General features: G+C 51.1%; 1 protein-coding gene across 1 annotated transcript in view; it reads right to left on the bottom strand.

Annotated features, from left to right (window-relative positions):
* MYO18B (myosin XVIIIB) overlaps positions 1–16150 on the bottom strand; it is a 163802-nt gene that overhangs the window by 43735 nt on the left and 103917 nt on the right. The window contains exons 34-38 of the mRNA XM_023743449.1: positions 9046–9159; positions 7914–8030; positions 6567–6650; positions 5415–5552; positions 2752–2937 (exon numbers count right to left, since the gene is read on the bottom strand). Coding sequence (XP_023599217.1) covers positions 2752–2937; positions 5415–5552; positions 6567–6650; positions 7914–8030; positions 9046–9159 — 639 coding nt within the window. The remainder of the gene's footprint in view (positions 1–2751; positions 2938–5414; positions 5553–6566; positions 6651–7913; positions 8031–9045; positions 9160–16150) is intronic.

The following is a 16150-nucleotide window of genomic DNA, read 5'->3' on the forward strand; positions in this document are numbered from 1 at the left end:
ACTCAACAAACATTTGTCCAAATGAATGAATGAATAAGTGGGTGAATGAATGCTTTGGCTGGGGAGTTAGGAAATTCTCTTCCTCCCATGGAGATTGGAATTTCACAAATGGAAAATGAAGAGGGCAATTCTTCACCCAAAGAAATGATTTGTGGTGGAAATGGGGGGCAGGATCCCCAAAATGCCAGCACGCAGACACCTTGTATTGTCAATGAAAGCTCTGCGCACCCCTTACAGAGGAACTTGTAAAATACACAGGTAATGGCCTCAGCCATCTCTCTCCATTCAATGTGAGCAACATTGGATCCCCAACATCTAGCAGGAGGCTTGGCCCACAGTAAAAAGTACACGAAGGAAGGAACCAGGACACCGAGGGCTCTGCAGGCTTTGGGGGAGGTTTTCAGAGAGCAGGTGGCATGGAGCAGCTGCCCCTGGTCTTACAGAGAGAGGATGGAGGGGGGCACACTGGTGACACGGAAATGGACCCCGAGAGACGAGACAGCATCTTCTGAGAAGCCTGGGAAAGTTCCAGGAAGCCACGCCGATGGGAGGAGCCTCAGCCACAGGGTTCATCTTAAAATGACAGTGCTCACTGAACTCTCCAACTGAGCTCAGTTTTGTCTATCTTTTTAAAAAATATATGTTGTTATTGATTTCAGAGAGGCCCTAAATCAAACTACAGGTGTCCTTATGAGAAAAAGGCAGAGGGGTGGGTGAGACCTGTGCACGCAGAGAAGCATGGCCTGTGAAGACAGAGGCAGAGACTGGAGTGACGCAGCCGTAAGCCGAAGGACACATGGGACCCCCCGAATTTGGACAGGCAAGGAAGGCTTCTCCCCTAGGCCTTCAGAGGGAGCACAGCCCCGCCAACACCTGGATTTCAGATTCCTGGCTTTCGGAGCTATGAGAGACTCGATCTCCACTGTTTAAAACCACCCAGCTTTTGGGCATTTGTTAAGGCCGCCCCAGGAAACACACACACCTGCAACCACACACCCCACCATAAGAGAGTTCAGCCGGGGTGAATTTACCCAAAGCCTTGCAATTAGAAACCAGAGAAGGGTGCAGCTCTCCTTTCAGCATACGTGCCAGCTTTGGGTTTTAGAGTTTTGTGTTCTTTCTATTTTGATTCATAGATATGGGCTGTGTATCTTGTTAGTATTTTGGGGCCTTGAAAGATCTTAATGTGTCTCTGGGAAAGGGGAGAGGAGGAGGAAAGTGAGCAGAGAGAGAAACAGAGGAGAAAGGGAGAAAAAAAGAGAGAGAGCGAGAGAGAGAGAGAGAGCCAAGGGGAGAGGCAAAACCCATTTTGATCTGGCCAGAACCTCTGGGTGTCCGGCCAGTTAAAGAAGACGTCAGAGGAGAAAAGACCGGGGATGCTCTCTCGCTCCAGCCAGGTGGGAGCCCGGCTGCCTGAGAAGCAGGCTGGTTAATGAGGAAGTTATCCTGTCAAATGGAGGAAGGGCCTCTCTCCCCCAGAGCCGTGGTGGGTGGAGGAGCTGCCAGTCATGGGGCTCGGGCTTTGTCTGGGGACTTCCTCTCTGAGAGGAGCCTCACCACCTCCCACACAACAGCCAGCCTGCTGGCTTGTCAAGGGCAAAGCTGATGGGAATGACATTGACCATGGGGGGCAGTGGCCAGGGAAATATACCTGCTGCAGGGCAATTTGATGAGAGTTGTCACAAAGCCAGAGCGGACAGGGCAGAAAGGAGCTAATGACGGGGGCTGAGAGGCCTCTGGGCCTTGGCATGGTGTGGGTCTCAGGGGAGGCTACGTGGTGGGGGGCAATGGAGGTGCCAGATGCCTCCTGGGCCACAGAAATGAAAACCTGGCGTCCTAGGGTTCTTCGGCCTCGTGGGGAAAAGGAGGAGCAGGCTCTCTCAGACCTGTGATCTCTGCAGGAAACTGTTCTCAGAAAAATACACTGAATGACGAATAAAACCTTCCCATTGGGCAGGAAACAAATTTCGAAATGTCCCTTGGCCCACACCAGGGGGCAAGCATGGCTAGCGAATGAAGGCAGAGACTGCAGAGCTGGACAGACCTAGATTCAAATTCTTCCTCGCAGGTAGCACCATTCTGAGACTCTCTTTGGCATGTTGATGCCCCCGTGCCTCAGTTTCCCTGTCTGCAAAATGGAGATAAGCATAGTGCCTACCGCACAATACCGATCAGAGGATTTTAAACGACAAATGTTTAACCTAGAACCTGGCATGTAGCAAGTGCTTAAAAAATGGTGGCTTTAACATTATCCTCTTTATCTTTTATATTTGTTGTTGTTATTAACAGTCCGGAATTAGCACTGACATTGGCTAGGTGTACTCTTACACAAGTTACCTCACCTCTGTGAAGCCTCAGTTTCCTCATCTGTAAATGGGACAATAATTCTGACTTTGCAGGGTTATGACGATTACAAGACATTATTATGGATGTGAAGACTCCATGCAAGGCAGACAATTAATAAACATTGATTCCTTGCTTTTCACAGGAGGCCACCCGGCCTTTGGGGTGGAATGTGTGAGGCTGGACCTGGAGTCTGAGACACAAGGAGCTTGGAGACCATCCAGGAGTGAACACCATTGGTCCACTTTGGGCCCACCCCCCCAGAGTTAGCAGCCAATGGCAGCATCGTCTCTCTGCCCATCTCCTTCTGGTTTTTCCTGGTTTCCAGCCTGGCCCACTGGCACCAGATTCTAGCCTCTCTCCAATCTCAAACCCTCCAGCACAGAACCAGCGCAGGACCACACTCACCAGCTCCATGCACCTGCGGCTGGCCTCCGCCTCCCGCTCTACCAGCTCCTGCATGTCCGCCTTCAGCTCCTCCAGGCGCCGCTGGTAATACTGGCTGCTTTCTCGCTGCTGGGCCTCGGCTGTGGCTGCCTGCGAGAGCTCCTCGCCCATCTTGATCAGACTGTCCCGAAGCCGGATCACCAGGACCTGGAGGGGGGTGGAGAGCACACGCCCACCTTGGGGTTAGAGGCCCATGGGCAGGAAACTGGGGGTTCCAGGAAGGGAAATCCTTTGCGGAGCCACTGTGTACTTTTATAATCAGGATAATTATTCTGATTCCTGATACAAAAATGAAGACTTGACTTTGAAAACCTAGGAAACTGGCCCATGTGGCTCAGGGATGGAGCATCAATCTATGAACCAGGAGGTCAGGGTTCAATTCCCTGGTCAGGGCACATGCCCGGGTTGTGGTCGACCCCCATTAGGGGGTGTGCAGGAGGCAGCCAATCAATGATTTTCTATCTCTCTCTCTCTCTGAAATAAACACACACACATGTATCCAGGACACCATAACTGCTATTCTGAGAGGCAGTGTAGTATACTGATGCAAACCCTGCCTCTCAGCATGATCTGGATTCAAATCCCAGCTCTACCCTTCCTGGCTGTGAGACCTTAGGCAGGTTATTCAACCCCTCTGAGAGATGGGCATGGAACACTGTCAGGACTGCTCACATTAAGTCATGCAGAAGGCTGAGCTCAGTGCCTGGCACATCAGATATCTGGATATGGGCTGGGAATTGTTCCTATTTATAGCAGCCTTCATTCATCTCAAGGTGTGGGAGGTGGAATGGTCAGTGGAGAAAACACTAAACCGGGGAACAAGCCCTTTCCCAACATGGGTTTTGGTTTTCCCCAATATGCAAAACAGGGAGGTTTGAGGAGTAACTTCCCATGAGCCTCAGCTCTATTATTTTATGGCACGTTCCCTTTCCTGGGGGGAGAAATCCCACAAGGTCACAATGAAACAATAGAGGGAAAAGAGCTGTGGGCATCACCAGTGCTACAGAAAACAAACCCAGGGCTGTTGTGCAGAATTCATTAGTTGGCCAACAAGCCTGGAACCAAATGATTCTGATGGGTAAATACTAAAGTGTTGACATAAAACGAAGCCCACATGAATATTTCAGGCCCTTGCTGAGGACTCAGAGCCCCTTTCCAGATCAGAGGCTGAAGATAAGCTTTATTATTCACTTCTCCTTCGTCCTGCAAATGGAGTTTAAGCAACATTTTCCAAGGGCAGTAGGCGGGTTATAAAGAAGTAGAGTTCTCAAACTGTGTCCCTGAGGTACCCCATCTCAAGGACCAAGTTCAAATACACTTATTTGAATGAGATTGAATCTGCCATTTAAAGTTACTCTCCCATAGATTTCTTTTCTTCTCTGCTATCACATGACTATGCTGGAATCAAGTAAAAAGAGATACATGATCTAGCCCAACATGATGTATTTAATTATTTAAAATGTAGCAGATCAAAGTTTCGAGGTGATCTGCAAAGACATATGCCTTAAGGAATTCCCCGAGAAGTTCTGAGAACCACTGAGGGTCAAGACAAAGAAGAATCTGTCTTTGTTCTTCATCCACAGCAGAATTCTTAGAAACCAAATGCCCAGGAGGAGATTGGGAGGGAACGTTTCCCAGTGAGAAACAGCTTCTCATTGTCCAGAGGCACTAGCATACTACTGGTCCGGTGGGGGAGCCAGCTGGCTGCAGAGAAATGGAAGCCTGGGACCAGGACGGTCAACTGTCCATCTGCTCCTGTCACTGACATGACCTGGCTGCATCATGAATAAATCACTTGACTTCTCTGGGGTCATCTTCTCATTCCATCCCACCGGCCCCATGGGGCTGCAGTGAATGTCAAGTGGAACAGCTGATATAGAAGGATTTGGACAATGACAATATCATCTGTAAAATGTCTCGTGTCATTGCCTAGAGGGTTAAATGTGAATAAAATCATTGAACTCCAGTTCTTCCAAGCTTTTCTGTCCTTCAAGGCCCAGCATCAATGCCACCTTCTCCTGGAAGCCTCCCTGATTCCCATCCTGAAAGCACCTCTGTCCTCCAAACCTCACAGCCCTCTCTCTATATACTATGGGTACTTATGTACACGTCGTATCCTCACCTCCTACAAAGTTTTATGCTCTGATCAGCGGAATCTGTTTCATACATCTATGCACACACCAGGTGCAAAGCAAATTTCTGCTCAAAATGAGTGTGGGGTGCATGAATGGATGAATGAGTAGATAGAGATGGCAGAATTAGAGCAATGGATAAAGAGATGGGCAGACAGGGGTCAAGGTCTGAAGAAAAAAACAGAGGAAGAGAAGAAAGAATGAAGAGAAGAGAAAAAGAACCCAGGGAAGGGGGATGATGGACGGACCAGTGATGGCATATGGAGTTGGCTACAGATAGATGGAGGTGGGTAGATTGGATGGATAGGTAGTTTGTGGAACAGTGTGGTTGAAGAAAGGAAGAAAGGAGGAAGGAGGGAGAGAAGGAACTCATACGGGAGGTGGATGAGTAATATATGGCCAGATAAAGGCATAGGCACGGATAGATGGACAGAGCTTATACAAAGGCCTCGCTTCTCTGGGCCTGAGCAATATTTACACATCAGCAAGTACCTCAAATCTCTTAATCTGCACTTTCTGGAACTCCGTCTTGTTCTCCAGGTCACAGATGACTGCCTCTTGCCTGCTGACAATGGCCCGGTCCACGGTGGACTGCTCCAGGTACTCGATGCGCAGCTGGGCTACCTGTAGCTGGGGACAGATGCAAGGGGTCCGTTGGCCACCTGTTGGCCCTGAGCCACACGATGGAAACACACACAGGCCTCAGCTCCAGGCCCCTTCACAGCTTCCTTCTCGGCTCAGGGGCTGTCTGGTGCGTGCACAGGAAGCACTGCCAGTTCCAATCTGAGGACCCTCATACCCGACCCGGCCCCTGGGTCTTAGGGCCTAGGAGGTGACATTTCCTGGGCATTCTGCCTCCAAAACAGGTCTTTTGATCAGTGCTTCTCTTATCTCCTTACCCTGCTCTGCTAGGAGAGCAAAGCCAGGCTGTGAGCAGCAAGCTTCAGCATCAAAGGATACAACCAAAGTGGGTTTGGGAGACAAGGCCTGTATCCGAGTTCAAAACCTGACTCCACCCCTTCCCAGCTGGATGGGCCCAGGCACATCAGCTCCCTTCCCCGAACCTCACTGCTCTGTTTTGTGTGCGAGGACTGAGGAGGTGAGCGCCTGGTATGTCATTAGCCCCAGCAACTGGCCCCCGCTGCTGTCCTCTTGTACTTGTTGTTACTCGGTGCCCATGGACACTGGCTTGACACTCAGTCCCTCTGACAGTCACTCTAAGCAGGCACGTGCGACAGTGCTGGGAGAGCTTTGAGAATTTCATGGATAAGAGCGATCCACCAACTAATGAAGGAAATCCAGGGGCATTTGGAGGAACCATGACTCAGAGGAAGATTTCACGAAGGATGACGATCCTGCCTAGACCAGAGCATCCCATCTCCTTGGAGCCATTTCTCAGCAGGAGAAAACCCTTCACTGAAACGTTGATGTGTCTCACGGCACAGGCATCTCTGGATGCTGAACGGGCACAGGGAAGAGTGTGTGTGTATGTGTGTGTGTGTGTGAGTCCGTCTAAGATGGCTCTCAATTCATTTGGCGCAAGACTGAAGTTGAATGAACGACAGTTCCCAGGGCCCAGAGTGTGAGGTCCTAGAGGGAACCCTTCTCTTCCTCCCCCACAACAGGGCGGCGCCCAGCACGTACTTGTTCCTGCAGCTTGTGCTTCTCCTTCTTGGCTTCCTCCAGCTGCAGCTGCAGTTCCTGGATCTGCCCAATGTCAGCAGCAGACTGGGGAGACAAAGAGATGCCACTTGAGAGCACAGGCTTTGTGGGGACACTGCCCCTGGTAATCCCTTCTTCTCCCGGGTGGGGGACACTGAGACCCACAGATGTCTAAATTTCTCAGAGTCTCTATGACAGTAGCCGGTTCCAAAGGGGTGCCTCTCACATCCTCCCCAGCATCCTTCATCTCAGCATTCACCAAGTCACTCCCATTAGATAAGCCCAGAGCCTTGGTCAACTGTCTACAACCTTATTATGCACCCTTGAGAGCCAAGGCAGAAACGGGCCGGTCACATTACTAGGACCAGATTCTGAGGGGAGAGAACTATTCTGAATGTCAGGTAACTAGGATTCCAGACCCAGATACTGGCCTTGACAAGCCCCAGAACCTCTCTGCACCTCAGTATCCCCATCTGTAAAATGGGCTGATCATCTCTGCTTAGCCCTTCTACAATGCAATGCATTTGTTCAGAGATTAAGTGAGGCAATGAAGAATAAAGTTTCTTTTTTAAAAAAAAAATAGAACCAAACTGTGAAGTGTGATTATCTCCATTTAGAAGGATTCCAGAGAGCAGAAGGACCCCTCAATTTCTATTTTCCACATGTGTTTATCATTGCAGTAATTTACAATGGGCATATGAATATGCTGCTTTTGTAATTGAACGAATAAAGAAACTTCCATTTTGAACAAAAGTGTAATTAACAATGCAGAAGATGGCCTAGGCTATTTTTGTGGCAGTTGTTATCATGTTGATGATATAATTGATTTTTTTTGTTGTTATAATTATTCCTTGTTTAGCAGAAATTCCTTCAGATCCAATCTCTGTAGGGTGCATTTGAAGCCTGGCAGGCATTCTACCCTGGATCTCCTCTGGGGGTGCCACGTGGGGGAGATGCTCACTGCTCTTGGAGGGAGCTGTTGTGAAGTTATGCAAATCAGATCAGCTATGCAGATCAGAAATCTGCCAGGGGTCCTCATCACATCCCTCCACTCCACCCAAAGCTTCTGGCCTGGCCCGTGTGGCTCAGTGATTGAGCACTGACCCATGAACCAGGAAGTCACTGGTTCGAATCCCAGTCAGGGCACATGCCCAGGTTGCGGGCTTGATCCCCAGTAGGGGGCGTGCAGGAGGCAGCTGATCAATGATTCTCTCTCATCATTGATGTTTCTCTCTCTTTCTCCCTCTCGCTACCTCTCTGGAATCAATAAAAATATATTTAAAAAATATGTAATGCACACTGAAGGCAAATTCTCCTACTGGCTGTTACCTGAGCAATGAGGTCCTTGTGCTTCTGCATGAGGTCATTCAGGTCATCCTGGTCCTCGTCAATGCGCTTTAGGAGGTTGGCTCTCTCAAACTGCAGCCGGTACAGCTGCTCATCCACCTGGCAGGAGGTGGGACAGCGGTCAGGGTGAGGCAGAATGGCGGGTGGGAGGGGACTGATGCACAGTAAAGAGGGGATTGCCTATGGGTGTGTCAGGTGAGTGGCCATGGGTGTGTTAATGCATACTGTGGGCATGATAGCTCCGTGTGTGTGTGTGTGTGTGTGTGTGTGTGTGTGTGTGTGTAAGGGGGTTAGGGGGGAGGGGGACAGGTTCCTCTTAATCTAGTGCAAATAAAATCTGGGACCAAGAGACCAGTAGGGATCTTGAGACAAGCTTTTGCTTATAAATCTCTAGTTATACCTAAACTTTAGGATTTTACACAGAAAGTATAAATTTAAACCAACCCTGTACACCCAGAGAGGCGACTTAGAAAACCATGCCAAATTTTCACCAACATTAATAGATCCATAACATATGTTCATTTGTCACCATTCAGAGGGTCCATAGTAGGTGGCAGGGTCCATAGTAGGTGGCAGGGTCCCTTACAGTGGTGAGCTAAGTGGGCCCATGAGGACTGCCTTTGTCTCCACTTATAAGAATGGGCATGCAATAGCCCAATGATAATGACCAAGGCCCCTCCTATGTTGGTGAGTGTACAGTAGGACTACAACAGTAGCCAGGGCACTGCCTACAGTGGTGAGCATGCTCTGGGTACACAACAGAAAGCTGTGTTCCCACTTAGGGTACTGAGCAAACAATAGGCTCATATCGGATGCATCCCCACAGTACTGAGCACACATCAGGTCTACAATTTGCCTGCCTTTGCAGAGTGAACACACAGTTGACCCTCATATATACCCTTGTGCCTTTATAATGCTCAGCTCCTAGTCAGATGCCTGCACTTTCAGAGTGTTAAACATCCAGTAGGTCTACAATGGATGTCTATGGGTGGTACCCAGTAAGCCCACTATAAGTGCCCTTTCCTTTTTATAGTGCTGAGCACACAGTAGGTCCAAGCTAGCTCAGAGGCCTGTGCTGGCCCAGATCCCCAGAGCTTCAGAAAGGACCAGGTACCAGGCTCTTGCTCCGGGTCATGTTCTCCAGCTCGCTGTGCATGCTCTCCAGGTCCGCAGTCAGCGCCTTCTGGGTCTTCAGGGCATCCTCACACTTGGCCTCACTCTGCTCCAGCTGGACCAGGCAGGAGGGCGAGAAGAAAAGAGAAGAGACCTCGTGACGCTGCCCTTTGACTAGCCTTCCCCTCCAGCCCAGCCCAGCCCCTCTCAGGCAGCAGAACCATTTACAGGCCACCTTCGTGTCTTCACAACTGTTCATCAACCTACGACTGGTGAAGCACCTGTGTTTGCATTTGAGGCAGCCCAGTTCTGAGCCCACTCAAAACTGAATAGGCACTGCCCCAGGAAATACGACCAGGCCACCCCAGCTTCAGTGCCAGGAGCAAGTCAATTCCCTTCAACAAATATTTGTTGACACCGCTGGAGTGCCAGGCACAGAGCATACAGGAAACTGTCACCTGATCCTGTGTCCTCCAGGGAAATAGGCAGGAACAGGTAATGAATACAGTTAAAAGGATGAGGGCATGGGATGCTTGGGAATACAGGATGGAGGTCAGGGAAGGCCTCCTGGAGGAGGTGCTTGTAGACAGTTCTTAACCAGAGTTGAGAACCCCTTTTCAAATGGTATGCAAACTATTCCTCAGGTGAGCATTTTCCTGGGCCCATGACTTTCACTAGATTCTCAAAGGTTAAGGGCCACCTACTTAAAGTTTCTCTTTCTCACCCCCTTTTCATCCTTCCACCCCCCTGCACACAGTAGGCCTGCTACCCTAGCAAAGTGGGGCCATCAGGAAGGTACCATTGCCCACGTGGCTCTAGACAACAGACAGTCCCCACTGGAAAAAGCCATGCCTGTGTACAAACCCTAAGTCTACTCTGTAATGGGCAGTTTCCCCTTGATTTCTGAACCCTAAAATCTGAGCAGAAAACGCCCTTAGAAATCACCTAAGGAAAGCACTGAGGGCTCAGAGAGGGGCAGTGCCTTGCCCGAAGTCACAGAGCTGCAAGGAGCAAAGACAACACTTGCACTGTCCAGACCAGTGCACTTTCTCAACTGCCAGCACATTGTCCCCTGGGAACAGTTAATGATGTTTACATTGGTGCTCAGTCCTGGACTGATGTGTGTACAAGCTAGAGTCCTGAGCCCACTGAGTGAGGGGGCCCCACTGATCTATAAAATGAAAACAATGGTGCCAACGAGAGGTCACCCCAGGACAATTGGTCAAGATGGGGGGCTCTATGGAAACAGCCACCTAGGACCATCTCAAGCTCCTTCCAAACTGGGCAGAGAATGTCTTCCTCAGAATGTCCAGGACCTCAGCTGGCCCAGATGTTAGAATAATAATAATGACAACAGAATGTCGGGGGAAGGGAGACAGCCATTAGTTTGATTATCAACAATAAGCACCCTGTTAAAGGTTCTCCTTGCATTTTCTCTTTTAATCCCTATCTTGGATCTGTGAGATTAGTATATACAGCTAATATTCCCATTAAAAATTTCATTGAATTTATTGGGGTGACAGGTGAGGAAACGGAGACCGTAGCCCACTCCCACAGCATCCTCATACTGGCACCTCTAGTTCCGGCCCCATCCTGCCGCCCGCCACCATAATCCACCAAACCCGTTGTCAAGACCTAGAGAACAGTGTGTTCCTGCGGTTGGGCTTGGAGCAGAGCCTGTCGGAGAAGGACTTGGTGGTCCATTTCCTTTAGTGATTAGGAGGGACTGAGACACACTGAGAAAAATGATGTGGAGCAAGGGGAGGTAATTGGCATTGTTAGAGCGTAATTGACAGAGGACATGAAAAGGCAGGCACAGTCTTATCTTCCCGCAGGCAGTCTCCAGGAAGGCAGGGAGCCGGGATGAAGGGCTCCCCCTCCACTCTGCAGGCAGGCAGGGCTACACCAGCCCTTGATTCGTGCACAAGTGAGAGGCCTCACTAAGGAGAGGCATTGCAGCTAAGACCTAAAAGATGCAAAGGAGACAGACAGCCATAAGCAGACTTAGAGGTAAGAGAGCCCTGGGTGGAGGCAATAGCAAGTGCAAAGGCCCGGAGGCAGGAGCAGGAATAAACTTGGTGCTGAGGCAGAAAAAGAAAGCCCGTGTGGCTGGACGGCTGGACAGAGAGGGGCAGGAGATGATGCTGTGAGCCAGGATGCACAGGTCGGTGTATTTTCAGTCTGCAGGGAAACCACTGGCGGTTTCGAAGGAAGAGAGTGGCATGGCCTCCCTCTGGCTCTGCGGGGAGGATGAGCTTTGGTGGACAAGCCTGGAAATCGGGCGGCCGGTGAGGACACTGCTGTGGTCCTCCCGGTAGGAGTGGTGCAGGTGCTCCGATCAGAGTGGAAGTGGAGAAGAAATGGGAGGATTTCACTGTGGAGGAGCGTAAAGAACAAAAGGTCTGGGCAGGCAGCAGCAGACGCGCCATCCGGGGAGATGATGTCAGAGAACTAACAGTGGAAGACAGAGGCATCACGCAGGGCCCCGCTGCCGGGCCAAGTTGCTCGGCCCAGTGACAGGAGGCGAGTGAGGACCATTGTAAGAAACTCAGCCAGCGGGGCGGAGCCGAACAGGATGACTGCCGTTCCCATCTGCTCATTCCTCCTCTGGCTGAGGGTTTCATCAGCGCGGCGCCATTGGTCCTCACAGCCACCAGAGAAAGATGGCTCTATTTTTAACCCCACTTTATAGATGGTGGATGTGTATGATCCAGGAATGCTTTCCTTTCCCCATCTCCCTGGAGCAAGCAGAGAGAGAGGGACCAATTATCCGCAGGCAGAGATGAATGGAGCGAGCACACAGTCAGTGGAGGTGGCTGTTGGCGGATTTTTAGCTCCTCCTGGGTTAGGATGGGATTATGTTGGCCAGGATGGTTTTGGCATCGATGGCCACACCTGCTACTGTTGCTTGGGGACCATTTGCTGTGCACTGCGCTTCATAACAGCCCCTCAACACCTCTAGGAGGAAGGGGCCACCAGGAGGACCAGTCGATCTAAGAGGAAACTGAGGCTCACAGCGGGGAAGTGACTTGCCCACAGTCACACAGCTGGTCGGGAGGTAAGCTTGGTTGGTCCAACTCCAGAGCCCGACCTCTTCACTGCTGGGCCCCACCACCCTTCTCTGCTAAGTCCGACCCTGCTGTCGGATGGATTACAATACAGAACTCAATCGCAGAGCGAACTCTCCGTGGCTCGGTGTGATCGCGGAAGCCACCAGGATAGTCGTGCCGGAATCAGGCGGAGGCGTGTACAGTGAGACGTGGAGAAATCGGAGAGAACGGAAAGAACTTGGAGTTTGGATCAATGTGGGAGCCTCAAGGAAACACACATTGTCACAGAGATGAACAAGTTCAAACCAAAGGGAAGAGGAAGGACCAGCACGTGTGGCCACTCGTCCCGTGCCAGATTCTACCGTGTGCGGCGGTCAGAGCTCAGGCACTGGAGCCAGACTGGCCTCTCCCAGCCAGTCATTTAACCCTGGCCGTGCCTCAGTTTCCCCATCTGTAAAGTGGGGAGGGTGGATCATAGGATCTCTGCAGGATAAATGAGTAAATACAAGGATGTGCTTAGCATAGCGCCTGGCACTGAGAAAACAGGGAAAAAGCGTCGGTGGTAGTTGCTATTATTCATTCCTTTCACCCTCTTAACAGCCCGAACAGTGGGATGTTTAACACCGTTTTGAAGGTGAGGAGCCTGGAGAAGAAGCCAAGCTGTCGGGGAATCAAGGGAGGGGCACCCCAGAGGCACACAAGTCAAGCAGGCCCAGACTGTCACAGGTTCTGGATGGGCACGACCAGAAACTGCCCAGCCCCAGGCCTCCACCGGGCGGGCTCCAGGCCGCTGACCACCAGTCATCTTAATGCCGAGCTTTAAAAATGTTCAATTTATTACACTTTAGGGAGCGGGAAAAATACAGGGTCGTCTGGGGCTGATTTTCCGTTATGGATGACCTGGCGTAAGAATAACTCACTGCACATTATATCCATATTGAGGCTGTCTGATGGACGTTTTTATGAAGTCGGGCGGCGAGTTATGTGGGGCTGACATCAGAGGCGGCGGCGGTGTGAGCCTGCCTACCACTGCCCGGAAAGCCCTCCCCGGGAGGAGGTCTGGGTGCATCAGAGGGCAAAGGGCAAGAGGACAGCTGGCTCACAGGCGGCTCCTCGGGAAGGGAGACTGGGTCCATCCTTGGCCCTGGCAGCCAGGGTAGTAATGGGCATCCCGGGTGGCAGCTGCCACCACGAACGCATTCCCAGGGGCTCATCGATGCTGAGTCTGTGAAGTCGACTCGGCTACTTGGTCTCTGAGCTCTCGTTTCCCCCACTCACAACATGGGGGAAAGAACAGTTCCCCCTCATTGAACAGGAAGCTGCGGGCAGTTGTGTTAGCTGTGCACACACCTAGAGCGCACCTAGGGAACACCACGCACGCAGGTTCCTCTGGGCCAGGCCCGCTCTGAACACTTTTCATGCAACAACTCACTTCACCACCACAAGAGCATGCTGAGGTGGGGTCAGAACCATCCCTGCTGGGACAGCTGAGGAAACTGAGGGACAGAGAGGTCAAGTGACTTAATGAAGGTCACACAAGAACGAAGCGGCAGAGCTGGCACATGAACCCAGGTGGTCCGGCCACCACGCTCCCCTCTGAGCATTACATGTATGCCCACCATATGTGCTCTGCAGGGGAAGCCGGGGACGTGACCACACGGTGGCTCCTCCCCCTTGTTTTGATAGCAGCAGCATCTTCCCTTTAAGAAGTGGATCTGTTGGGGCTGACCCTCTCTTCTCAAGCCCCAAGGAGATGCATCTGACTCAGCCGCGGCCAATCAGAGCACCACCTCCCGTTGGCCACGCTGGCTGGTTGCAGGATAGCAGTATGGCTGGGACTGTGGGAACAAGGTCAGCGCTTTCTGATGCAGCAAGTCAGCTGAGAATATGGGGCCCTCTTCGCACCATGAAGGAAGAGACTGCCTAAGAATACCAAGCGACATCAAGATTGCTGAGGCAGGAGACACGTTGTTGACGACACGATTGGAACACCTAGATCAAACCAAGCCTGAAGGCAGTCTTGGCCTCAGAACTTTTCAAATATTTGGCCACTAACTTCCCTTTTTCTGCTTGAGCTGGGCTGCTGTCACCTGGAACCCGGATACAGGATGACTGAGCAAGTCAGAGGAGACATACATACACGGTGACAGCCACACAGTAAACACTCAAACCCGCTGGCGATAGCGTTTGCTGATGCTGTTCTGCTAAAAGTTGGATCCAAGTATCTCTACCCAAAACCCTATGAGAGAATAACACTCATTTATTGTTTACCTGTTCTGTGTGTGGATTCCTGCCCGCCCCCCGCCGCCCCCCGTGGGGGTTACCTATCCTTCCTTGCCCATTGTTGAATGGGGGGAAGTGGAGGGAACCAGATTTCTTCAGCACTGACTGCATCAGGTGCTGTGTGGGCCACTTGATGTTCATTATCACTATCGCCCACAACCGCCCTGCAAGGGAGTCGTCATGTTACAAAGGAGGAAACTGCAGCCAGAGCAGGGGAAGTGACTTGCTCAAGGTCAGATCCAAGTCGATGAGACTCCAAATCATTTCTGGGCCACCACGCAGCCCCCTCTGCACACAAGTCTTCCTCTATTGCCGAGTTCATCTCGAGCTCGCTCTCCCCAACACCCACGACCTTCCATTCAGTGGGAGGGCAATTGAGATTCCTATCACATATACATCAACTGCACGCCGATGAATAGCACCGCTTCCCTATGTGAGGCCATCTGCCGGCTCTAACTACCTGGGTCCAATGTTTGCTCTGAACTTATTAAGCTAGAAATGAGTCGGCTAGACATATGGAAGGAGGTGGGAAGAGCAGAAGTTTGATATTTCAGCAGAGTGGTTAGAACCGGGATTTCTGGGTCTGGTTGAACAACTCGGGGGATTTAAAACGACTGCAGCGCAAATGCCACAGGGAGGTGTTCTCAGAAACGGTGTCTGGCGGGCTCATCTCAACATACTCCAGGCCTTGACTTCCCATCAGGGTGCGGGTAAGAATTAACCTTCAGCAGCAAGGCTTTTCCCAAAAGGCCCTGCCAGCGTCTCAGACTAAAGACAGCCCCGAAAGCCAACACATTTATTCAATGCAAACATATTACAAATGTCAGGCCAGGGCCGCCAAGGGTCTGTCTGGCTCAGAGGTTGGATGACAGTGGCTCCAAAGGGAAATTTCCTAAGACCATATGGCGGCTTCTCTGTGTGTCCTTGGTCTCCAGCTTTATGGGCACATTCTGGACGCTCCGTAATTTTCCATACATCGTGCTAGAGGGACAGCGCTTATTGATGCATCAAAATGCTTTCTGAGTATTTACTGTTTCTACCTTCTTCAGCGTAATCATAACCCTCATTAGTAGTGGAATAACCACTAACTACTCTATTAATGCTTACCACGTATACGTTAATTTGCAGCATGCAACGATTGTGAAATACATATTTTCATCCCTATTTTATAGACGAGGAAACTGAAGACCAGAGAGGTTAGTTAACGTGTCATGGTCACACAGCTGACAATGGTGAGTGGGGCCAGGACCTGAACTGATATCCCTCTTAAATCCACGGCTGTCTCTTAGAGGCCAGGGCGTACAGAGGGCGCTGATTCAGCTCAGAGGCGGCATGAGCAGATGCTCAGGAGGCGGCTATTAGACGGGCATCTGGCCCACCACCCTCGCCCTGACCCTCCCGGGCACCCTTGAGGGTCAGCCAGGGGCCCGCTTATCTTCCTGGTTACTGAGGACTGTAGACACTGGCTCTGGGATGACCAGCCCATCCTTGTTTGCCTGGGACGTTTCTGGTCATAAAACTGGAACTCCTGGGTCCTGGAACACCCTTAGACTCGCCCGCACAAATCCAAAAGGCTCTGAAGTGGAAAAGGTGGGGGTTCGAGCTCCAGTTCACCCAAACAGGGGGCACAGTCTCCAACACAGCCAGCCTGAGCTCTCCACATGCGGCCGAGTCATAAAATACAAAGAAAGACTCAGGTTCTAGAAACTGCCTCCCCAGGTGAGATCCTGAAAGGGAGGAAAATGCTACAGAGAGCATGGATGGGGCAGTGGG

Source organism: Myotis lucifugus, unplaced genomic scaffold (genome assembly GCF_000147115.1).
Source record: "Myotis lucifugus unplaced genomic scaffold, Myoluc2.0 scaffold_391, whole genome shotgun sequence".
NCBI classification, from domain to species: Eukaryota; Metazoa; Chordata; class Mammalia; order Chiroptera; family Vespertilionidae; genus Myotis; species Myotis lucifugus.